The sequence below is a fragment of the Neofelis nebulosa genome, chromosome 6 (genome assembly GCF_028018385.1).
Source record: "Neofelis nebulosa isolate mNeoNeb1 chromosome 6, mNeoNeb1.pri, whole genome shotgun sequence".
Taxonomy (NCBI): Eukaryota; Metazoa; Chordata; class Mammalia; order Carnivora; family Felidae; genus Neofelis; species Neofelis nebulosa.
Window position 1 is genome coordinate 116,489,129 of NC_080787.1, and position 26,194 is coordinate 116,515,322.

The 26,194-nt window shown below is 42.1% G+C and overlaps 1 protein-coding gene, 1 long non-coding RNA gene and 1 other non-coding gene across 5 annotated transcripts in view; 1 reads left to right on the forward strand and 2 right to left on the reverse strand.

Moving 5' to 3' along the window:
- The window catches only part of HDDC2 (HD domain containing 2), a 25,761-nt gene extending 13,061 nt beyond the window's left edge, over positions 1-12,700 (reverse strand). For 2 of the 3 annotated variants that reach the window (XM_058735160.1, XM_058735162.1), the window contains exons 1-4: positions 12,564-12,682; positions 11,214-11,335; positions 9,333-9,435; positions 3,895-3,963 (exon numbers count right to left, since the gene is read on the reverse strand). In XM_058735160.1, the coding sequence (XP_058591143.1) occupies positions 3,895-3,963; positions 9,333-9,435; positions 11,214-11,335; positions 12,564-12,647 (378 nt within the window). In that variant the 5' untranslated portion in view covers positions 12,648-12,682. Of the gene's footprint in view, positions 1-3,894; positions 3,964-9,332; positions 9,436-11,213; positions 11,336-12,563 lie in introns of all 3 variants that reach the window. The other variant, XM_058735161.1, reaches the window with a different exon arrangement.
- LOC131514799 (uncharacterized) lies at positions 12,575-25,249 on the forward strand. Its single transcript, XR_009263284.1, has 4 exons — positions 12,575-12,666; positions 17,632-17,727; positions 21,063-21,173; positions 24,981-25,249. It is a non-coding gene; the product is annotated as an uncharacterized LOC131514799 (long non-coding RNA).
- On the reverse strand, positions 23,285-23,391 carry LOC131515547 (U6 spliceosomal RNA). Its single transcript, XR_009263617.1, has one exon. It is a non-coding gene; the product is annotated as a U6 spliceosomal RNA (small nuclear RNA).
- Positions 25,250-26,194: the final 945 nt, after the last annotated feature.

The window sequence follows — 26,194 nt, forward strand, 5'->3', positions numbered from 1 at the left end:
TACATCTATAAAAATCCCATCTCCCAAAACACTTTTTAAATCCTGTCTCAAGGAGGGGCGCCTGGGTGGCTTGTCGGTTAAGCGTCCGACTTCAGCTCAGGTCATGATCTCATGGTCTGTGAGTTCGAGCCCCGTGTCGGGCTCTGTGCTAACAGCTCAGAGCCTGGAGCCTGTTTCAGATTCTGTGTCTCCCTCTCTCTCTGACCCTCCCCTGTTCATGCTCTGTCTCTCTCTGTCTCAATAATAAATAAAAACGTTAAAAAAAAATTAAAAAATATATTAAAAAAAAAGTCCTATCTCAAGGAAAAAAAAAATTCCTCCAGTAATCACTTCCTCTTTGAAGAACACCTGAAATGATATAATTACATTTTGACATGAACAATAAAAATCTGAAATACAATTATAAAAAAAAAAAAAAGACGTCCTTCACACTAACAATAAAAAGTCCTATCAATTCATTCAACAAATATTCAAATATTCAATGCCCACCATCTATTTTATATTTTACTAGGCACTGAGAATAAACTACTGAATGGAGGAGAAAGAAAATCGTATCTCCAAATAACGTCTTATTTGGAGATACCTCTGAATTTTAGTGGGACACAATTCAATCCATATCAGAAAGAGAAGAGGGGAGAGGAATATCTTCTTCTGACGTACCACCTAGAGCTAGGTTTTTTTGTCATAAGATCCTGTGAGCTGTGTTGGGGCGCCTGGGTGGCGCAGTCGGTTAAGCGTCCGACTTCAGCCAGGTCACGATCTCACGGTCCGTGAGTTCGAGCCCCGCGTCAGGCTCTGGGCTGATGGCTCGGAGCCTGGAGCCTGTTTCCGATTCTGTGTCTCCCTCTCTCTCTGCCCCTCCCCCGTTCATGCTCTGTCTCTCTCTGTCCCAAAAATAAAAAAAATAAAAAAAAAATAAAAGATCCTGTGAGCTGTGAAGAAACATGTATTGTGTACGGAAGGACAGTGATACTCTAGTTCCTGAAATACAGGCTTTAATAGACACAGGATGGGGAGAAATATTCAAAGAAATTAGGAACAATTCTAATGTCTAAAACTCTCTTTAAAGAATACTAGATTCTAGAGAGGTACATTTTCCTGCTTTGTTTTCATGATATTTAAATAAACTTAAATGTATCTGTGCCCCCCCAGCATCAGCACATACATACACACTCGCCCCCTTGCACAGAGAATAAACACTGAGACTTAAACATGTATGCCCAGCCTGTACCTCAGGGGCCTCTCTTGACCTGAAGCAGCTACTTCATTCATAGGGGTGTATGAATTGGTTAAGGAAAGTTTAAGAGCCATGAATAATATTCTCTATAAATACATTTCTACAATTCTGTCTGAAAAATTTGTTGCTGCCTATTTATATGGTCCTCATTTTTTCCCCCTCGGGCTCTTAACAGAAAAACGAGCCCAACCCTTTCATAGCATGCAAAGATGGGGTTCATGTCAGAAAGTAAGAAAGTGCAAATGTTCCTCCTCCACATCCATCAATATCCCACAGTGTCACCAACAAAGTAACCGAATCCCATGTTCTCTTCTTTTAAGCTGTCTGCCAGCACAGCTCCAACAATTCTAAAGAAGGACTGTCACATTCCAAGGTGGCCACTGTGTACCTGTCCTGGGACCTTCTTTAACAAGCTTAATTGATTCAACCACTGACTTTCATGACATCATAAAACTGTCACCTATTTAGGGGTTATCGAGTCCTTTATGCTCTGTATTTTATATTTTTCCAAACCCAAAGTCTTTATTGTGATGTTTTCATTTGGAACCTACTTAAATAAAAGGAAATTTTCCAGTAAGTGTAAAGTAATTTTTGTAAGTAAATTTTGCTGTAAGCTTTTTTTAGCCAGTAGCTGATGGCTAACTGAGAAAATAATTTAACAGATACTGCCACTGTGTTTATAATAACTAGGAGACAGAAGGGTACCAATTCTTATGAAAAGTTTTTTGGGTTTTTTTGTTGTTGTTTGTTTTTTGTTTTTGTTTTTTAATTTACATCCAAATTAGTTAGCATATAGTGCAACAACGATTTTAGAAGTAGAAAAGTTTTAAATTAAAGGAGTCTTTCCTTTGTAAAAACAATACTTGAGATTAGTTTCATAAGCTCAGGGGCTACTTTTTTTCTCTTTCTATGTATGAAATCTCTTTCTATAATGAACTCTATTCCATTATTCCTCAACTCACAGTGTTCCAGAAGTTCACTTGAAAGGACCTACTTTGGCACAAGGGACTCTTTTTCCTAAAGAAACCCCGTTATACCTAGTGACAGATACCACCCGAGCCAGGCTCCGGCTACATACCATGCATATTTTGCCAGATTGAATTTTCACAATTATTTGGCAAGGTAGGCATTAACAGCCACAATCTTTCACCTTCAGTCCTGAGGACAAAACTGTTTCAGTTTTCAGCATATTTTTAACTTAGAAAACAATATGGTATATATAGTACACATTACAGAAAACCACTAGTGGGGTCAAGGGCAGACTCAGCTGCTAAACAGATGAATGAATATTCCTACATCAAAGCATATTAATTTTCACACCAAGGGGAATGAGTGGGGACTCTAAACAGCCTCATGTTGATTCAGGTAAATTTTGCCGTATGAGGTGAAGTTAGGTCAGGGTTTTTAAAAATGGGCTCTCTGAACTTTGTAGATTTCCTAACTGAGGATTTAGGGCCTGTGGAGCTGTATTACTCTCATGTTCTAGGAGAAATAGGCCAACTAGAACCAAGTAACTCACCCAAGGGAGGTGGGACTCAAATCCAGGTCTCTGGAGGCAAGCCTTGCTCTCTGCATCATAGTGTACTGCCTCACAAGGGAAGGATGCTCACTTCATCCCATAATCCAGCTAAACCACAGAAATGACATCATACTACAGAATCTGACCACTGAGGAAAATGGCATTTATAGGAGAAACATCTAGTCAGGGTTCAACCTGGTCACTTCCCAACCTGACCCCTAGTCTTCCCAAGTCAAGGAAAGACCTGACCCAGCACGCTAGGCAGTGGGCAGTGGGAAGGGAAGTCCGCCAGCTCTGAGGCTCCTGGGAGAGCCGCGGCGGGGGTGGGGGTGGGGGGGGGTGGGGGTGGGGGTGGGGGTGGGGTGCTGTGGTTGTGAAAGGGGGAAGATCGTCCTCTGACAGTGGGAGAGGGGAGGGGGGCTGTGGAGGGGGGCGTCTCAGGGCTCACGCAAGGAAGGGCCAGTACGGACTGCAGGGAAGTGAGAAACTGCAGTAGGCAAGGATTTGTCTGCTGTTGTTTTCTCTTCACAAATGAAAACCAGCACTAGGAGGGGGGAGCAACAGGAGCACATGGGCTTTCTTTGCTCTTTCCACTCTTCCTGCCCTATGCCACCAGCCATTCTGCCTCCCACCTTGCCATCAAGCACCAGGAAGGCAGTGAGCACCTACAGGGCCCCCGTTCTGTGCCGGGCATCATGGCACCACTTCACTTTGACCTCACTCAGCCCTTAACAGCCCTTCAAGGTTTCACAGGTGGGCAACAGGCTCAGGGAGGGGAAGAAGCCCAAGGTCAGAGGCAGGAGGTGGTGAGGGCCCACATTCTTTTCAAGGACCAGAAGGCTGGGTGAGTGCAGGCTGGCAGGGTGGGGGTGAGAGCAGCGCAAGAAGAAATCCAGGGGCTGAGTCAAGATCTGCACCAGGCATCATGGTGTCAAGGGAAATGGGGAGATGGGAGGGAAGAAAAATTTCTATTAGCCATGAGAAACCCCTGCAGCAACCAGGAGGTGAGAAACAGACACAAACGAGAAAATAATAAGTTAGAGACAGCTTGTTAAGATAATCTGAGGCAACTACAACATTGAAGATCCATATAAACTCAATCACAGTAAATAAAAAGCAACTCATCACATATACTTACTTCCCAAAGTCCATAAAGTTCCTTCCTGAGATCTTCTGGGAGGAGCTGTGTTAGCTGCTTCATAGCTTCCTGAAATATCAAACTGTTATTTTACTCATGATCACATTTATCTAATTAACAATTCAACTACAAAAGCCAAATAGTGGGCTCAAACTCTTACAAACAACTCCCCAAAGGACAGCCAAATGTTGGACAATATTTATAGATTACAAGGAGGGCAGTTGTATACTTTAAAGAAATATGCGTACTTATTCAAAAAAAAAAAAAAAAAGACAATAAGGAAGGTGTGAGATGATTACAGAGATATCAGAAGTGAGGCCAAGGTTTTACATCTTGTGGATGAATCACGTCTTGTGATTTTAATCATAAGCATCCTGGAGTTCAAAACTAACCTGAGAACAAGAACAGGAAAGTAACGCTGAATGACAAAGCTCAAAGAAATTTCCTGTGTATTATTATATTCATTTCCCACTGTTGATATTTTTATTGCATAACATAAAGCACTACACACATGGGCAGTTATTGTCATTAACATAAAGGAAACTACAGGATAGTATTTTGTGGGGTCATACGCACAGGATGAAAGAAAGGGATATTAAAGCACAATCAGCCATACCACCCGTGTAGTATCTGAGCCATTCGACAGCATCACCAATCACTTCTTGCCCTCCCTTCATAAACATGTCCGGGGCTGGGACTCTAGCTCCTCCAGAGGCTGCCCAAATGGGCTTTAGGCAGCACTAACAGAAAATACCTCTTGTACCAAGTTGGAAGCTATCCCTGCAGGTCCTCCACCAGGCCTCACCTCACCCCTTGCAAACACAGCATCGAATACGTGGGCAGTGACCCAGCTGGGCCAGAATCGCTGCGGCCACAGTGACCGGTCCAAGGGAAGGCCATGTAACCCAAACCAGCCACTTGAGGGACATCTGCACGGTCTGTCCAGCAGAGGGTAGGAGAGAGAAGGCACTATTCTCTGAAGTCCCCGGAGCCACCCTCGTTCCTTCCTCCTTCATTTCTGTGTTGCTCCAGTGTCTTTCTAAGACATCATGTCTTGGGACACCTGGGTGGCTCAGTCAGTTGGGCAGCCGACTCTTGATCTGGGCTCAGGTCATGATCCCAGGATCGTGGGATCAAGCCCTCTGTTGGGCTCCAGGCTGAGCATGACACCCACTTTAAGATGATCTCTCTTGCTCTCTCCCTTTGCCCCTCTCCCCCACTCACGCTCTCTCTAAAAAATAAAAAAAAAAAAAAAAAATCACATCTTGCGGGGCATGAGGTCTGCAACTTACTCTCAAATGGCTTCAGATCCCTTCACCCTCCTCATCCTACACCTCTTAATTCGCTTCAGTTCTTCTAACCGGAGGTGAGGGTCCTTGGCCAAGTGGCAAAGGCCCCATATAAAATCGAATAGTGAGCTGGGAAAAAGCATTGAAAATAAAAATGGGAGGAAAATGTTACAGAACACAACCACTGGCAGGGCGAACGGCATGTGTCAGTGTCAAGTGTGCTCTCGTAAGTAACATCACCATCTTGAACGGCCCGTAGCATCATACCACCCTCAGTGGTATCAAATTTAGGGTATTGTGTATCTGCATTCTCACTTGTTTCTTTTTCATAAACTGCAGAAAATGCTTCAAAACTCTTTGCATTTTCAAAAATTAAAGGCGTCTTTACAAATAGATCGCCTTTCTCTACACTATTCCAAAAACACACGTTTGTCCACTGCCTTTGTTTGAAAAGAATGAACTGAGTAATATGTATTTACAGGTATATAAATATCTAAACTCTTGGATTAATATATTCCCTTTATGGTGACGTACCCAGCACCGAACATAGTGAATGAGGTGTGGTCTGACCAAGGTGGGAGAGAATGGGGCCATTGCCTCCATCATGCTGGACGCTGTATTTCTATAAAGGTAGCCTGAGACTGAATCAGCTTTTTGGAGATCACATCCAATAAACTTCCAGTTGATTAAAACCGCCCTGTCCTTTAAAAAACAAAACAGGTAACAAATATGTTGTTGCTCTCTTCTTGAAATTGAACAAAGATTTTCTGGATCTAAAACTCATTGATATCATGTTATTACACAATCAAAATCTGCATTTTGAGACCTTTTAGGTGGTCAATATTCCTTGTTCGGCAACATATGCCAAAGAATCGCGCCTAACTTTTTAAATGAACCCTCCAAAACCAACTTTGCTAAACTCATAGGGTACATGGCTCCAAAGGCCAGACTTACCCTCCCGGTGGTGAGCTCTGCCACTCCCACTTCTATACTGAGTTTTACCTTGTTCACACACAGATTTAGAGTGATAATTTTCCTCTTTTTTTTTTTTTTTAAATGTTTATTTATTTTTGAGAGAGAGAGAGCGTGAGCAGAGAAGGGGCAGAGAGAGACGGAGTCACAAAATCTGAAGCAGACTCCAGGCTCTAAGCTGTCAGCACAGAGCCCGATGCAGGGCTCGAACTCACAAGCTGTGAGATCATGACCTGAGCCAGTCAGACACTTAACTGACTGAGCCACCCAGGCGCCCCTAGAGTGATATTTGTCCTAACTTGACACGCTTCTTCCTGTGAGTAAAGCATGTCAAAAGAATTTGCCTAAAGTCCTGAGCCGAATAAGCTTCTAGCAAATGTCTTAGGTCAGTTTTGTAACCGTACCTAGAAAGCATTACACATCTTCACACATCGCTGGTAAGGCTGAACAGTACAAAAGTTCACTGGGGTTTGAACAGTGTTTGACTCTTAACTCGCCCATCACTGACTGTGGAACCCTGAGGTTAAAGGTTATTAACCTCTTTGTCCTTCAGGTTTCTCATCTGTAAAATGGGGGTTAATAACGGCATCCACCTTAATCGTTGTGACGATTAAGTAGGTAATATATGTAAAGCTTCAAGTATCTGGCACATAATGAGCACTCTATAAAACGTCCACTATTTTTCAGTTTCACTATTTTGCCATGTTCATTTCCATCATAAAGTTCTTCCCCTTTGAACGTCCTCATTCGCAAGCAACTTTTAGCAACTTTAACCCTGGAAGATACATACATACCATGATTCTGCCTTCTAACTTAATGTTTTCTCTTTGCAAAAGAATATAACCTGCTATTGCTGTATTCCAGCCTCAATTTCCATCCCACCAGTTCCTGATGATCCTTACTAGGCATCATTCACCAACTGGGGTTATGAAATAAAGTCTGTTTTATCTTGTTTAGGAAGGGGATCAGACAACACATATTGCTTTTGGCCCTAAATTTTCTCTTCCATGCCCTCATTTTCCTTTTCATCTTAATACCTACTCTCCCTCAAAGCAATCAGCCTTCCAAGTTTATCAAATATGTTCTCTCCCTCCTACTTCAGTTTAAGCCTTCCTGATGCAGTTGGCTAGCCTCTGGGCGAATAACACTGCCTGCTTCTCATTATGTGCATTCCACCTTGAGCCAAGAAACCCTCATTTAATTATCTTAATGCATGGTTCAGACATCTAAATCTTGTTCATAAACACCATCTGCATAAAGAATTGTTCACCTTCCAGATCTTTCTCTCTGTTCCCAAATCCTAACCAGCAGCAGGAAGAGGTAATGGAATATCAGCACTCTTCCAAGCCTTTGGTTTCTTGTCCAAGAACTTGTGGTTCTTCAAGATGCTTCCCCTGTCCCTTCTGATTATGGCACTGAGTCCCCTGGAGAACACTGGAGTGGCAGCAGCCAAGAAGTACAAGGAAACCAGAAAAATTCTCATCATTGCCAGGACAGGACGTCCAGAAAGGCAGCGGCACTGACGGTTCACATCTCCACCAGGCCCCTCCACAAGGTGTCACCAGCCAGGCCTCACTCGTGTCAAAACAGTAGCACGTTTTCTCTCATCTTCAGTGGCTAGAGAGCCTCTGATGGGTTCTTTTTTTCTTCCAAAAGGCTCTGGTTTGCTCCTCTGTGGAGGAAGCCTCAAATTCATTACGTACCTTCATGGGGACAGTCTGTCTTTTCTCCTTGTTCTGTGTCACTTTATAGTCTCTGATGACCCTCTGGTACTTCAATATACCATTTCTCCTCCACAAAGTCCAAATTTATCATCCTGAAATGAGCTGCATAATTAGGGAGATTTTTCCCTATCCCCTCTCCTTTATGTCATTACTCAACATGATCTGGTTCAGGGTTCATTCCTCTCTGCGACTCTGTCTCTTGAACTAATTGGTTTCTTTTTCTATAAATTCTGCCAATCAATCTAGGAATTCTTTATTCCCAACAGTCTAGACTCCTACAGAGAGACATCTCCTCAGTTTCCTCCCTTTTTCACAAGCTGTCATGATGCTGAGCCTGTATTCTGGATCTGTATTTTGGCAGGAAGAAAACATTGCTTATGTGATTTTCCTTGTTCCCATAATGTTAGAACTCCTAAACTAGGATTCCTTGTGGATCTTCTTGTTTCAGGAGGGATAAAAATACTGTTGGCTACTGAACTCCAGTCTCCCTCAGCTCTGAGAACAGATATTCAGGCCCACCTACTCTGTTAAACCATGTTGATGAGGATCCATCCACTTCGGAATTTATGACCAAACTCCTGTAATAAAAGTAGCTTGCAATAATCCCTGAATGGAGAAACAGCTGTTCAATAAAAATAAAAAAAAAAAAAAAAAAAAAAAAAAATCCTGGATTTTCCAACCTCTGCCTCAAATATGTGTCCTTCTTTGGTCCTGGACTTTGGATTTAGAGTCCAAATTAACACAGATTTAATATTTTATTGCTGTTCATTTCTTACTATTGCCAAGTATTTTTCTTCACTTCTGACCAATAAATTAAAATACTAATAGAAAATTCACAAATTACTATAATATTGATTATATTTGTGATTTATAGAACTTTTCTCCAAAGAGCTTAACCAGCATGGAGAATTCCTTCAAGATCTAGCTACTTCCATTGTTCTAATGAAAGCCATACCATCTATGTCCACATACTAATGAGAACAGAAACCAACAGTTTCCTGTCCCTGTGTTAAACAAGGCTGGGAATAGGCATACATTTCTGATCTTGTGTTAAACAAGGTTGAGAACAACCAAATACCAATGCACTGCTTATTCCACGGAATCCTTGCTTCTGGAAGAGAAGACTGTGAACCACCCAAAACAGAGTAAACACTAACAGCCTACTCCTCAAGAATTTAAGACTTTGCCACACCAGTCCTACCAATCCAAGGCTGTTTTGCCCTAAACCTTGTGCAATCTAACTAGCTGCCCATCTCGTTAAGATCCATCTAAGCATCCTCCAGCCCCGGCCCTAAAACTCGATAAATATTCTCTCCTGACTTCCCTTTCCTGAGACACTAGTAAAACTCTGCCCAGGTACTCTCCCTTACTGCAACAGGTCTAATAAACTTAGCTTTGCTTCAGCAACAGGTTTCTCTGGTAGTCTCTTGTGGAGTCAACAGTCAACACTGACCTCTTCTCGCCTATGTTTTTCTTCTTTGGGGATGTTATCTGCTGGTGCTATGTCCCCAACGATGCATTCTGCCATATCGTGAACCAGGGCTAGACGAATACATCTGACCAGGCAAAAAATGGTGAATAATTACACAAAATTAGATTCACTACAAGTTCCTTCTCTATACTATTTTGAAGTTGCATATTTTTTTTCTCCACCATCACAGGGCATTTTCATGCAGTATTTTCTAAGGTAATTATATTCTACCAGCCCACAACAGTTCTGATTCAAAACTGCTAGCTAATATTCAACATAATAATACATGATTGCAGAGGAAACGGTTAACATGGATTTTTTTTTTTAAATGGCTGGTTTTTCAAATTTCACTTTAAAAGGTTGATAACTTCAGAATACAATGCCAAGAGGAGATGATCTGGTTACAGTATTTACTTACTGATACAAAATTCAGAAACAATCATCCCCTACTATACTAGTTAGATGTCAAAATGAGTTGCTCTATAAAGAAATGGTGGAGTTGGACAGATCTAGGTTCAAATCCAGCAATCATTTATTAGCTGTGTGACCTTTGCCAAATTACTTAATTTCTTTAAATGCTCAATTCTGTCAGCCTTCATTTTATCATCTGCACAAAAGGATAATAATACATCATAAGGTTGGTCTAAAAACTAAATTTGATAATTTATGTTCCTGATAATGATTAGTGATGAAGATAATCACTGTCAAAATAATGAAGGCAGGTCATAATCTAAACGCCCCAGAGGGCCATCTGTTTCACGTACCCACTATCTCCAAGGTGGCACAAGGCCTAACAACCTCCTCAGGGGTGTCCCATCCACAGTCTCTCTCTGTCATCCAGTTAAATCTCAGACTACACTTAGGTTTATCTCTATTTGACACCGTGTTCATTTTGTACTTTTTGCCAAAAAATCCCACTTCCACACCATCTACAGAATAACAGGGCTAATGAACGCTCTCTAATGGACCTTTGCTACACATTGATTTACTTATTGTTTCCAAAATACACCTTTACGTTCCTACCATCAGGGCCTCGGTTGCTAAGCTGTTCTCTCTGCACACTGTGCCATCTACTCCTCTACCTCATCAACTCTTCAGAGCTCACCTCACATTCCACTTCTTCCACTTCCCCAAGAACACATGATCTCTCGTCTGTTAGAATAACTTGCTAGTTTTTTCTTAAACTTTGTATTTATTTATTTTTAAAGTAATCCCTACACCCGACGTGGGGCTCAAACTCAAGACCCCAAGATCAAGAGTCACATGCTCTGCCAACTGAGCCAGCCAGGAGCCCCAACCTTGCTAATTTTTTAACATAACTTATTTTGTTCCTTTTATAGAAGCCAGTTGGGACCCGTGTAATTCATGGGAGACTTATTTTACTGTCTTAGCTACGAAACTTTGTCCTGTGTTCAAAAAGCATTTTAAAACACTTGCTGACTGATTGAAGGACAAGATATCCCTTTCTTAGCTACATCCTGCACATTACCTCTCTAAAAAGTCACCTCACAAACAGGTGCTAGTATTTATGAAAGGGGCTAAATTAAAGCACATGGTGTACTAATACAATAATAGAATTTTAGACATGCCACACACACTCTCCAGCCCTGGAAATCCTAATATCACACTTGTTTTCTTGAGACCAAGGCAGGCTCTATCACTCGCCAGAGAAAACCCAGAATGCAGTTTACAATTGAAGCAATCAACACCCATAATTCCCCTTCCTACATCCTGAATCTGTATGGTTTATCTCTTGACAGATAAACTAACCTGCAAGAATTAGACACAGGCCTCAGTCAAGGGAAGTGGTGCATATGCACAGACCAGAGATCTTAACAAGCATCAATGTTCACATCAGCTTACCGGTCTTTGTTAAGATGCTCATCCTTGGTCACCAGAGCCATAATTGCCATTCTGTACATGTGATCTGATACGCTCTCTGGACTCTGAACATTTCTGTATACCCAGCCAGTCCTTGGGACTCTCTAATTAAAATGAAGAAAAGAAAGAGGTTTATAAAAATAAATATTTAAACTATCTGTTGTGCTCTTCGAGACAAGTCCAGGGAATAGGGCATAGAAGCAGAGTCATGGTTTCAGAAAGTAGTAAAAAATTCTTAACTAACCTCAAATAAATCAGGAAGGTCAGAGAATGAGACAGAGAGAGAGGGAGAAATAATTCACAAGCATACCATGCAAAATACCAATAGTCAAATTACTCTGTGTTACTAATGTGTAAATTAAGGAACTTATACTAGTCCCTTGGACAGAAAAATAAAGCTGTAAATTACTGTGTTTTTCCTAACTACAAGAGTTGGGACTTTCTGCCTTCAGACAATACCATTCCACACGCTAGAAACTCTTGTGGTGAAAGCTTTCAACTTGAACAAGTGACAGACTTCCAAATTCTGGAGCAGAAAGGAGTAAGGCATTTCTAATCGTTCCTGCTACCACCTGTCATAATTCTTCCTTTTGTTCAGATCAGGATGTGATCTTGTGAGACTCCATTTTCTCCCCAAAAGTCCACGTGTTAAAAGGACTTTATATAAACAGTAGCAATGGTGGCAGGAAACATAATCTGCCTTTAATTTGTAGAAATTCTGCAGATATTATGGAGTGGGGAGGACGCACAGGATACAACTCCTGTATGTACTACAGAAAATATTCTGTTAAAAAAAAAGTATTTTTATCTCTAGAAGGAGCTAAGAGATTGAAGGCACCGCGCTTCAAATCTGCCGGACTGAGGGGCAGTTCCGCTCTTCCCACCTGCTGCTCGGAGGGCCACGCTTAACCGCGCAGCTGAGCGGTCGTGAGCTCCGCCTGTACTCTGGGCGGCCTCGGGCCAGCAGGGAGGGTCCCGAACATCCGCGCGCCGGAGGTTCGCCGGGAACCGCTCGAGGGGCTGCTAGCACCAGGCCTCGAGGGGCCGAGCACCAGGCCTGCCTCCCCACACGGGACTTTCGCGGTTCAGACTCCGCCGGGCCGGGGCTGGGCCTGGCAGCCCGGCCGCGCCTCCTCCGCTCGCCGTCCGGACGCGCCCCCGCTCCCAGGGGAGTTTCTGGGCCCGACCCTGCGAGGCGGGAGGGTGGAGGGAGGGTGAAGGCCCCGGCCCGCGGCGAGCAGGAGCTCCAGGGCCCCCGCGTCCACCCCGGCCTCTCCCCGCGCGCCGCCCGCCCGGCCCCAAACGGCCCTGCCCGGCCCGGAGCCCGTTCACCTTGAGCTGCCCTACCAGCCGCAGGAACGGCAGCAGGTTGTGGGCCCCCCGGCCCGATAGCGCTGCAGCGGAGGCCGAAGCCATGCGGCCACCGGTCTGGCAGGTCCGAGCAGGCCGTGAGGCCGCCTCCTGAAGCTCCTCCCCCTCCTCCGCCTCTTCCTTCCTCCCCCTCTTCCCCCCCTCCTCCTCCCTCCCCATCCTCCTCTTTCTCTCCAGACTCCTTCACCTCCCTCGCCCTCCTCTTCCTCGTCACCCAGGTTTTCCCAGACCCTTATGGAAAAGAAGTTCCATCTTCCTGGCCTTGATGGCTGTGCCTCAGGCACTGAACCATCCGTGACAGGCATAGTGTTTGGTGCATACTAGTCACTCACTACTTGTTTGCTAATCTCCACTCAACTGAACTCTGTCAAATTTTTAAATGGATTGCAGTTGGGTAGGGGAGAGGCAGAGGGTAGTGTGCCTTTGGAGCAGGAGGGCTAGGCAATATTGCAGGAAAATCTTACCCAAATTAGCAACTCAGTGTCGGATTGGGGGAAGAAATAAGAGCTCTACTAAAAGGTGGGCAGTCTATGAACATTTTAACAGAGGCACAAGGAAAGTAGTCTGGAAGGCAGAAGTAAACTAGGAGACACAAAAAAAACACTGGGAGAATTTGGGACTAGCCATAAAAGGCTAGGGAGTGAAAGCAATCCCATGATGCAATTACAGCCTCCCTAACGACTGAAGAATCCCCTACTCCAAAAAGTTGTCTGTCTGTCCCAACTGTCTTAATTTCATCAACAACCAATGATACTAGTTTTTAAAGACATTTAATGGACATGCATACAGAAGGACTCAGGGAGAGGCTAATGTGGAGAATAGACTATATGGGGTAGGGAGGAAGTAGGGAGATCATTTAGGAGACTATTGAAATAATTCTTTGAGGAGATAATTTTGGTTTGGTCCAGAGTGGTAATGCAGATGATGAGAGGGTTGTTAATTTTGTATACAAGGTGAAGGTAGGAGTAACTAATAAGATTTGTGACAGACTGGACGTGGAGTATGAGAGAAAGAGAAGGATGACTCCACAAAATTTGGCCTGACCTACTGGAAGGATGGAGTTGATATTTAGGGAGCTGGAGAAAACTGCAAGAAGAGTATGTTGTGGGGAAGGGTAGGAATCAGAGGTTTGGTACCTGGGGTACCCAACATTTAGAGTTTGGGAGACGGAGAAGAAGCAATCAGTGAGGTAGAAAGAGAACTAAGAGATGTGTTCTAGAGCTGAATGAAGAAAATATTTCAAGAAGGAAGGAATGTGGTTGTTGTGTATTGGTTTGTTGTGATTTCCAAATCTCTGCATTTATGACAAAAATGAGATTGTTTTTAAGAGTAAAGTTTTGATTAAGAATGAAGTAAGCTGCGACGGGCTAAGGACATCACGTCTGTTGTTGTTTATAAGCACTTAGGAGCTCAGGTGCTGGGGGCTTAGCAGTAAAAACGTATGAAGGAAGAAACAGCTATGGCAAGGGGGACATTAAGACTCTAAATACGAAGAGTTTGTAAGGACTATCAGAGAGTGTTTGCTCTGTGCGAGGTGACTGTCTCCGCTGACCACAGTTCATGGAAGACCTTGGGGCAATTAACGCCTGCTGCTGTAAAGACAATTCTTATCCTCAGTGCAAAACCCAAGCAATGGCAGACCAAGGAGACTTTGCTGATCAGCAGTAACATGCCACTAGCAACAGGGGATTTTTAGTTTTGCGCTGCCAGCGGTTGATTTGCTAAGCCGGCTCTCCTATCAACTGGTATAAAGGAACACTTCAACTAAATATGGTCTTTCTTTCATCTTCCCTTGCCTGGAACAATAGTGTGATTAATCTGTCATTGGTTTGGAGTATGCTATTCTTTACTGGGTTATTAACAGACATTATCCTGTATGCCATTGGTTTATAAAATTCCTACAGCGAACCTGTGAAAAATAAATTCCTGGGACAGACAAACTCAGTCTCTGAGGATTAATTTGCCTCCCCCCAAAAAACCGTGGTCAGCCAAGTCAATGTTATGTCGGATAAGGATTGAGATTTGATTACCGGACTTAATAGATTCAGTGTCATTCGTGATGGTAGTAAGAGCAGTTTCACTGTAGAGAGGCAAACAGAACCCTAACTGGAGATCGTTCCAGAGAAAACAGGAGTGAGTATTTCAACTCATTTCAAATAGAGTGGGGCTACTGGAGGATTTTTTTTTTTTTAAGACTAGAGATATTACAGTATGTTTACTGATAGAGGTAATCTAGTAACTAGCAAGGGAAAAAAATCATGATATAAGAGACAAAGGAGAGAAATGCTGTAATGATGGCCTTGAGTAGGTAAAAGAGGATGCAATCTAGTGTATAAGTTGAAAGATTAACTTTAGGAATATGGAGAATTCATCCATAATACAAGAAGAAGGAAAGTGTACGGTAACTAATTTATGGCAGATGTGGGCATCAGAGATTGTAGAGTTCTCTTCTGATTGCTTCTGTTTTCTCACTGAAATAAAAAGCAAGATCTAGACTAGGTTATGTTGTAGTAACAAACAACCTCTCTCTGTATTGCAGCAGTTCAACACATCAAAGGCGTGTTTCTCTCTTGCTAAATGTCTATTGCTCTGACTCATCCATGGGGCTAGAGGGCTCTCTGTGCTCCTCTATGGCTGACACTGAAAAGAGAAGAGTGGCATACTGCCACTTAGAGCCTCTGTCTGGAAGTGTTATATCACCCTTCTACGTGTCATTGGCCAAAATAAGCAACACTGCCATATCTAATTCAAAGTGGGGCTATGGGTACAGTCTTACTATGCTTCTGGAAGGAAAGGAAACCAGAACATTTGTGAGTGGAAGAGGAGGTTTGGATGATTATGGAGAGTGAAGGCATAAAATAATGTTTTGGAGAGTGGGATAACAGGTGTAAATATGACTAAGGACTGAATGAATGCCAAGGACGGGGGGCGGGGGGGGTGCATATGTTAAAACCGGTTAGGGTGATGGGCTAGGTGGTGCCAGATGAAGGAAGGATCAGAGATAAAGTGGTCAGGTCCCATGGAGGAAAACAAAACTAAACAAACAAAAGGTCCAGTAGAATAAAAAAGAGGAGGATGTTTGATTTGCAGAAGTACATAATGAGGAACATTCTAGAGATGGGTGCTGTGAAGCAATGGGACTACAAGCCAGATGGTGGATGTGCAGTGCAACCTGTAAGTTCTCTTTTTGAGCGGCCCTGCCCACTTCTTTTGCCAACAGTGCCTTGATTTCCTTTTGATTTCCTTACTCACACAGGGTTCATTTAGTCTTCATGGGTACCTCTACATGTATTTGCAACTTGCTTTGCAAAATACATGTGAGCTCTCTTTACTTTGTGTAGCAAGCTATAAAGACTTTCTCCAGTTGCCTAAATTATCAGGAGTCAGAAGACATTAAGTTGACAAGAAATTGGGCATATATTATTTTTGAGAGGCCCTATTTTAAAGATGATAATGGATCTGAGGGGATTTTATTATCCAAAAATAAATTGTTATGACAATTCAAAAAGTACTGTCACCTTATTACTTTTCTAAACTGTAAAGATTGGTCAGGGCTTGTAACAGGGCTTTATTGCTTCCTTGTCATGAAAAATACCAACAAGAAGCGACTATGGTACATAGAGTAATGGCCTCCCAAGGACGTCTGTCTGCTAATCTCCAGAGCCTGTGCATATGTTATAGTTCATGGCCAAGGGGAATGGCAGCACATGAAATTTAGTTTGCTAATCAGCTGGATTTAAAATAGGGAGATAATATTGAATTATCTAGACGGGCCTTGAAGGTTGAAGAAGGGGACACAAGAGTAAGTATCATAGTGATGCCATGTGAAAAAGATTCAACTGGCCATTGCTGGCTTTGAAGATGGAAGGGGGTCATGAGCCAGGGAAAATGGCAATCTCTAAAAGGTAGAAAAGGCAAGAAAATTAGATTTTCCTCTCAAACCTCCAGAAAGGAATGCAGCCTGGCCAACATCTTTCTGTTGGCCCAGTGAGACCTGTTTTGGACTTCTGACTCCCAGGACTGTTAGATAATAAATTTTTGCTGGATGAAGTGTGTTCTAAGTTTGTGGTAATGTGGTAAAGCAGCAATAGGAAGCTAATAGAGTGACTACTCATATTGGACGACCAGCCTTGACCCTTTTTTCTTCCCCCAAAGAAGGGAAATTGGCAATCCCAAACCTTGGTCCCTACCAAATCACTACCAAACCAGTGACTTATTTCAAGGACCTGTTGGTCAATCAGTAGTGTTGGAGGAAATCTGAATCAACTTGTCTCTCCAGAAGGATCTTCCGTATTAAGCAATGGGCAAGGAAAACTATTTGGCACCATTTACTTGAGTCAGTTGGAAGAAAAGATGAAATTCGTAGGCTCTCTCTAGACGGCTTCTTCCCTTGGGCTCACTATACATTTCAGGTGAATCTGTGAATATCCTGACATGGTCTACAAGTTGAGCTGCTTCTGAGGACTTTTCTGGTGAACAGATCCTTCCAGAGATCTGTGACCAGAAAGAGAAAGTTGCTAGCTGTGCAGCTGTGGTGTCGCACACAATGCTGTGGTCTTGGTGTTACAGTAAAAAAAAAAAGCTACAACTGATGGAGCCTCTGCTATGATGTGTGTTGTCACACAGCTCACCGCGCTTTAACCCTCCCAGCCTCCCTCCTAGCTATTAATAATCCCCCGTTTCACATGAGAAAATTGTGTTGCACAGAAGCTGACGAACTGGCCTCAGTTTTGTAGCCAGGGAATGGTGTGCCATCTTCCTCCACCTCTTTCTTTACATGACATCCTGCTGCTCCCCAGCCAGCTGCCTGTCCGTACCTGTTTCTTATTATTGTAAGTATTAAATGAGACTCTATGCATGAAATAGATTTTGTAACTACTTAGGTAAAGAATTGGGGGAGAGAATAGAGAGCAGTAGATCAATTGAGACAATCTGCCTTGAAAACAATCGTAAGTATGCTTTAGCAACTGACTGAACAGAGTAGAGACCAAGTCTGACCAAGATCCAAGTTCTTTTTTTCCCCCTTAAGATATTCGAGGAAGAAATATTGCTTCTGCCTGCTGTATCTTCATAGATTAAAAAAGAAGTTAATAGTTGACCTACATCAGTGGTCCTCAACCTCAAGGTGATTTTACCCCAAGGGAACACTTGCAATGTTTGGAGACATTTTGGGTTGTCATAAAGTGGGGGTGGCACCTAGTGGGCGGAGGCCAGGGCTGCTGCTAAAATTCCTACGGGCATACGACAACCTCCCACAACAAAGAATTACCTGGCACAAAATGTCACCAGTGCCACAGTCTGTGGGGCCAAGGAGAAAATGCTTACAATTAAATTCCTTATATTGTTGATGAATTATAAGAGGCAGAAAACTGATGTTATGTTTATATTAAAATGAATAAGGAAATAGAGGTGCCTGGGTGGCTCAATTAAGCATCCAACTCTTGATTTCGGCTTAGGTCATGATCTGGCTCGTGGTTTGTGAATTCTAGCCCTGCATTGGGCTCTGCGCTGACAGCATGGAACCTGCTTGGGATTCTCTGTCTCCCTCTCTCTCTCTGCCCCCCCCCAAATATAAATAAACTTTGAAAAAAAATAAAATAGGTAAGGAAATAAAGAAAACAAACAAGTTTCACATGTAACCCCTCTTTCTTCAGAGGCACAGAAAAGCTCCTGACGGGCGCCGTGCAGAGATCAGGGAAATTAGAAGAAGGTTTTGATCATTTCTGTAACTAGGTAAAGCAGAACAACTCCTCTCACAGACCGTCAATGTGGGATAGTAAGTGTGGGAGCGAAGGAACAGTATGAGAGGAATGCTTATTCGCGAGAAGGAGATGGGGCTCTGTTCTCTTTTGCCACTTCTCTTGCCTGCAGCGTAGGACTGCAGTGCAGGAGAGAAGTCAGAGCGTGTGCCTCCCCTGTAAAACCAGACTGTAACTAAAGAGCTCGGGAAGACTTCCTGCCGAGATGGGCAGCAGCTGAGCTCTCCAAGCCTGTGGTGGCTGAGGGTGATGGCAAACACATTGCCAGGAACGAGGTGCCTTCTTCCAGCTAACCTTAAGCAGAGCAAGGACGGTTTGGCTCCAGGCCAACCATCAAAAGGTTGTCCGCCATCAAAAGGTGAGATAGTCACCTTTGCACGTATCTGGATTACAGGGTGAAGGATTCCTACGTGTACAAAGACAACATTACTGTTTTGTTTTATTTTAAATTATCTGAGTAAATAATTCCTTTGCATCAGTTTTCTGGTAAGCCCTCACATCTTCTCTGTAGGTGTCCATCTTCAGAGACTAAAATATAGTCATAGTTGTACAGGTACCTTTAGCTGCTCTGTCACCCCATCTTTATCATAAGGAACAGGCTCCGACTTTAAGAATTCTTTAACTTAAGAAGTCCATATCTGAGCTCATGGAATATTTCTTCGTTTTATCATGACGGCTGACACTAGACAGAAAGATTCTTGTAGGTAGACCCTGTCCAAACCATCTTTTATCCACAGAACCTAAAGCCTAGCCTGACATTCCCCTAGATACGGTGACAAGAAAATGGCAAGTGGGAGGGGAACGTAGAAGGGAGACCCATTTGGGGATAGAATCATCTTGCCCAAAGGCGTTCGTAGAGTGGCACAAATCAGGAGCTTAAAATGTTAATTTGAGGAACAAAACCAGTCTCTGGGAGACGGTTGCCAACTTCTACCAGAGGAGATGCCATTGATCTAAAGACTCCAGATTTTGTGTGAAGCAAGAGTATCCTGGATTGGGAGACACATGTGCCCCTCTTCTCCTGTGCCCGGGTGAGGCTGGGGTGGCAAGGAGCTGGGGAGGAAGCTGTCAGACTTCCAGGAGATCCTTCCTGTCTCCGAGCCCACGCACGGTCCACCTACCACCGCAGCCACGGCAGCAGCCACATCTGTTCTGCTCCTTCTGCTGCTTCCTATTCTCTCTTTTGAGCTTGTAAACTGCCTTCAAATGGGAGCAGCTATGAGCCTGTATGTGCCTTCAGCTGTTTCTAATTCTCTCCCAGGCCCACTCTCTCCCAGTAAACGACACATTGTAGAAGGTGTTTTATAGCTCCAGTTGTTAATAGAGCCAGACAGTTCTGTGACAAAACCTAGCACAGCAATCAAGGTTAAAACACAAAATCATATAATAGGAGTAAGATAAATAGAATTTCATCTATAAAAGAAGGAGCTGGACCATCTAATTTTTAAAGTGCCTTCCAATTCTAAAATTCTAACCTATAAAACAACATTTCCTCAAAGTCGAGGTATATGTTGTTTTGTGCTTGGGCTGTTGGAACACTCCCCTGTTAGCGGAGTTAGCTTGTCTTCACAGATTCTACTATAAACAAGTGAATGAATGATAAAGGGATAATTGAATCTGCTCCTTTTCTCTGTGCCAGAGATTCAGGACTGAATGTCTATATAGGACTCCACATTGCATTTAAATATACATTTTTTTTTTTATGTGATAGAGAGTGTGAGCCGGGGAGAGGGGCAGAGGGAAGAGAGAGCCTTAAGCAGGCTCCACACTCAGTGCGGACCCTGACGCAGGGCTCAATCCCACAACCCTGGGATCATGACCTGAGCCAAAATCAAGAGCTGACTGCCCAACTCACTGAGCCACCTAGGCGCCCCATTAGTTATTTTTTTTCTTTTACTTATCATTGTGTTTAAAAGATAATAATTGTCAGTAAATAATTGCAGGCTGCACTATCAGATCAAATATTTTTCTTTAAACTTTCCCTATTAATGAGCATTTTCTTCCTTCTTTTGAGATGAGAAAAAAATTCTGAACAGGTATCAAGGCCTCAGTTTAACTCAGTTAATGAAAAATTAACCCATCATCCTTTGTTACTTTGTGATTAATGTTGGTCCACTGCCAACTAGTTGCTACTGAGTTGATCTATAAGCTCAGAGAGGATCTATTAATGAAGAAGTAACAAGCAAAATAGTAAAGTGCTGTTGAACAGATATGTGTATACTGTCCACATCCCTGTTCAGGATGGGTGAGAGAGGAGGGTGTGAGAATAAGCAGTGCGTTCTCGCCCTCTCAGTAAAGACAAGAAGAAATACAAACTTCTTGGAGTTTGGCTCCTTTGGCAATTATTTCCCCGCCGTTTACAGACACCGCCTGTAGTATTAGAAGATCCCCACTAGGTGGCACCATGTAATCAGGGTTCCTTTTCATCAGCAGCCCGAAGCCTGCTGGGCCTTTCTGAATCATGAAATAATTTATTGTTCTGTGTTAATTTGGACTTACAGAAAGCTTTCACCTCTCTCTACACTTATGTGACTTTTTCTATCTTTCTACTTTCCTGTATTTTATTTTGGTTCTTGGGAATCTGGGTCAAAACCTAGGGATAGGCATAGAGTTGATGGCCACCATGGTAGTGATAATCATGACAGATGACTTGGAGACACTGATAGTGACCTTTTATTGAAGACTTATGATGTATTTCTAGGTATTTCTTCCAAGACTCACAGAAACTCTGCAAGATTGCCTTCGCTTTATGAACAAAGAAACTAAGGTTCAGAGAACTGAAGCAACTTTCTCAAGGATACCCAACAAGGAGGTAAAGAGGCACAGCATGAATCCAAGTTTATGTAATTGCCAAGGTATTAATGATCCTTGGGTCATTCACAGAAGTTGAATATTGGTTGCAATGAGAAAAAACAGGAGTCTAGCCTTTGTGAAGTTCATAATCTAAAAGAGGATATAAAGTAAAAATAAGGGAAATAGAGCAAATTTTTTGTAATACAAATGAAAAAAATATGTATATGTATATATATATGACATTTATAAGACCATAAATTTATAAGGAGTGTGAGATTGTTGGTAACACTTACTAGTTGTAGAGAGTCAAGAAGACGTCCTGAAGTCGATTCTTCTCTTGGAGTAGAATTTTTCTGTGGGGACAGTTCTGAAGACAGGAGTGATAAAGGCAGAAAAAAGAGCAGATATTCTTGGGTTTAGCTCTCAAACTCAGGAATCTCTATTGTTCATGGTGGGTTTCTTTTTTTCATGACACTCAGATTTGCTCTATGCCCTTGGAGGTGATATCTCAGCTAGAGCTGTATACATAGATGAAGAGACCTAAGGAAAACGTTTTGAGGGTTAAGAAACCCAACTATTCCAGATTCTTTATCCTGTAGAACCATAAGAACAGCAAGAGCCAGGAATATCATAATACTAAAATAAATGAATGTTTATTTGCTGGAGGCTGGGCATCCCACCTGGTACCTTGCATGCATCACTGAACTTAATCTTAACCCAACTCCATAAAATGTTCATTAAATTAGTATTCCCTCAGAATGTCGAGCTTAGGCAGGTTGTGTAACTCACCAAAGAGTGCACAGCTAGTAAGTGATGAGGCCGAGATTTCATCCAAATTGGCAGATCAAAGAACCAGCTTTTAACCTTTAAATACAGTGCTTCCATTTAACATGCATGCTACATGGCAGTGAGCAAACGCTCTGGCCATTGTAATACTAACTTGATTTTGATTTATAAGATTCAAAGAGCTTTCAAGGATGTTATTGGATTTGAGGCTAGCAGAAATCCAGTGAGAAAGACAGTTTAGATTTTCTTACCTCTCCCTTCCCTTCCACTGTCCTTCCTGGCCCTGCTGATGGATACACGTGCCTCCAACAAAGAGTTTACTAACTTAGGTTAAGTCACAGAGCTACTAAGTGGCAGACACTTGAACCCAAAATTCGCATCCTTAGCCCGTTGCCTTTCTCTTCCAATAGCAGCATCCCTTTATAGTAAATAATGTATTATTAGGTAAAATTTCTGCCATTGGCACTGAGAATACATTATCTCCAAGAGTTTCTGTTAAAAGTCAAACAAGCTATATAGGAAAAACTGCATGAATATCAAATAATACATAATGGTATATATTTTAAATTACTTAAAACTCCCTGCAAAGGAAGACGAATCGGAAATGCTTTTCCAAATATTTTACATGAATGATTTTGGAGACATATGCAGTGATTTGTAAAACTATTTGCAATCAACATCTGTGTTTTTTATGTGTTATAAATAGAGAGGTCTGCACTTTATTAATACAAACAGAACATAGTAGAGTTTAAAGGTAAGAAAGCTGTTCAGTTACAGCCTGAGATATTACAGTAAGTTTTTATACAGTCCCAATATTTCCAATACCCTCTAAGCTGCAAAATTCTGTGAACTCAAGTGAGGGAAGAGTGGTCCAAAGGAAAGGACCCTAGGGTAGTCATCAGTTGGGTATGGAGTCAACAAAGGAAGTGTATGATGTAGTCACTACACCTCTCTGGACCCCAGGCTCCTCGTCTGTAACAGGAGAACCCCAGAAGACCTCTAAGATCCCTATACTTCTAAAGAATAGTTCTTAATCTGAATCATATTTTGAGATTTGTGTTATTCAGCAGAAGATCCAGAACTTTTAAGAATGGTCCAGGCTGAGAAGTAGATTGTGAACTTTCCATTATTCTTTTAAAATTATTTTTTATTATTTATTCATTTTTATGGAGACTTTTTTTTCTTTATTGAAAAACTTAAGACTTGGGCACATCAAATAAAACCAATTTCTGGGGGAGAAAAATCAAAACCCACAACGGAAAAAAAAAAAAAGTTAACACTGTCTGGGCCACAGCAGAACCCAGAGGATATATTTGTTTAGTTGAAAAATTCTAGGTACTTCCTAAAAATATGGAATGCTTCATGAACTTGCATGTCTTCCTTGTGCAGAGGTGATGCTCATCTTCTTTGTGTTGTTCCAATGTTAATATATGTGCTGCCAAAGCGAGCACCCATTACTCTTTTTTACATGAATTCACAGGTGGTGAAAAAACATTTTGACGTGGGAAGCTCAGGTTTTATTTTCAAAGCACCCACCTGGCTGCTTCCACTGCAACAGGCAGGATGGATGTATAGTCTCAGGTCCTTTGCCATTGTTGGTAGAAAAAGTGGTCAAATGCTGTGCAAAGAGGAAATGCTAATGAACACAGATTCACTCCTCTGGTTGACAGTTGCTTTGACTCTGGCCCACAGAGAGGCCATACTGGTTTCTGATGACAGATGGCGCACTTCACCAAAAGATCATCACCACAACCTGACGGTTGGGCGGGAGCCTTACCACTTTATTCTTTCCTTTTAATGGGCTGCAGATGTTCAGTATATATGAATGTGGCATGCATGAATATCCAAAAAGTGATTATCAAGGCATCGCATTCCTTTGGATGATAAACTTCGTTCAGCACTGAAAGAAGAAAAAGGGTAAAAAGAGAAGGGTGAGAGTGGGGGAGGGGAGAGAAATCTTTAAAAAACTTCCAATGTTTCAAGAAATGTTTGTATTCTCTTGTGGGCCACCTGTAAATTAATTTAAAAATTTGGGTTGCAAATTAGTGTGCCAACGAGGTAGCCTTAGGTTTGATTCTGCAGATAGAAGGAATTGGGTTTTTAGGATCCCTAAGCCACAGCATTGAGCTTGTATGTACCAGACCAAATTCTTGCAAACTTTCAAAGGTACAAATGCTATTCTTAGTTAGAAAGAAAAACCTGAAGGATTGTAAATAGAAATTAAAAACTTAGGATTTAATAAACTATGGTTCAAATGTAACACACAACTCCCAGAAAGCAAGGCACAAGTATTTGGTCCCCTGGTTTAAACTGATGGTATCACAGGATGCATCTTTTTATACCTTTCAAGTAATGAATATCTTTGTGTTCATGAAATAGAAGGCGTTGGAATTTTCCTTGGCCTCCTAGCCAAGTTGGCTGCCCCTGTGTTAACCTCCCAGGTATGGTCAACTGTCTAGCTTATGTACCAGTGTCCCCGTTTTATGCTTGAATTCCTCCAAAGATGGAGAACTCACTGTCTCTCATGATGACCCACCTTGGACAGTACTTCTTATTAAATCATTCTACTTATGTTAAAATGAAATTTGTTTAACCGAAGTTCTTTTTTTTTAAATCCATCAACGAAACAATAGTTCAAGAAGCATTTCATAGTATCTGCTACATGTCAGGCCCTGTTAGTCCTTAGGAATAAAAAGATGAGAAAATTATATATAGTTTAGCTGATCTTGTGGGATTTATAATCCAATTGGATGGATCTCTCCATTTTTTCCATCCTAATTCTTCTAGAAAATAGGTCATACTCCTGTGGACAACAGTGGTACTCTACTGTAGGTACATCAGCATCTCAGTAGAGAAAGGGGCTATAACCTGAAGGTGTCCCTAAGTGACTCTATTTACCACCACAGCCCTGTTTAAGAGTCATTGCTCTAATGCTTTTCTATTCCTCCAGAAGTCCAATCTTACTCCAGCAGGATGTCAGATCAAATATCTGAAGAAAACTGTCATATTTCTTTCTTCCCTCCATAATCATTTCTTCCAGTTAAACATGCCACATAATTCAAACTATGATTATTTTATTCTGAAGAAAAGATGGCCTCAAAAAAAGCTGTTGAGAGCAGCTCTAAAGGCAGAAGAAATCTGTGAGAAGTGAACCTGAATCCATCAGGCCAAAGCAACAGCCGAGGAAGAAGAGAGGTGACCAGCAGGGAGAAGCCTGAGCTTTGTGTGATGCCCTGTAGATGTGGTCTTTCCAGAAGAACATCGTCCACAGTGACCAACCAAAAGTGTGGGGAGCACAGAGAAGAAAAGGCAAGTGGATGCACTTAGTTCCCCATCTTCTTGTCTTCTTTCGTTCTGAGGCACAACAGATTGTTCCTTGATGGGGGTTAGAAACCAGGTAGAAGAAAGCAAATTCTGTACCGTGAGCAAGTTAAGATTTAGAGACAGCTACAGAGAAGCAGGGAAAGACAGAGAGAGAGGGGGAAAGAGGAAGAAGAAGAAGAAGAAAAGACAAGCTAAGATAAAAATCGTTCCCACTTATATAGCTGGAATGTTTATAATGTAAAGAGACAGCTGCATTAAAGGATTAGGCCCCACTGCCTGATTAACATCATTTGATCTTTTGCTATTGAAAAGACCCTGTGTATTTTCAAAGGCAGTGGGTTTCTTAAATAAAACCAGGAGTCTGGGTTAGCAGAAAGCTGTTAAAAAACAACGCACTTTTAGTTTAGTAATCTTTTTGTCCTACCTGGTTCATAATCTTCAGTTTCCTTCTTTGTGTTCTTGGGGGAGGGGGCTGCACCTAAATCTGAAAATTGGGGCTCCAGGAAATACGATATGACAAAAATAAGCATGAAAAGTCATGATGACCTAAATCGGTCAAATCAGATTTTTCCCATGAATATCATCCTGGGGAGCTTCTTTTTCTGTTTTGTTCTGAGTTTATTTTTTTTATCCTTTACTCTCCATTGCCAACCATCACCACACAATTTCAGTGAGAGAGATTAGCACATCATTATACCATACGATTTTCATGTTTTACTTTCTAAATTATTAATCTGCTTTTCTTTCTTCCTCCCTCCCTCCCTCCCTCCCTCCCTCCCTCCCTCCCTCCCTCCTTCCCTCCCTCCCTCCTTCCCTTCCTTCTTTCCTTCCTTCCTTCCTTCCTTCCTTCATTTTTGTAAGTTAAAAGTGAGATCGGAACTCTTAACTGAATTAGATAGAAATTGATTGTGAGGAAGTCAAAATTTTCCA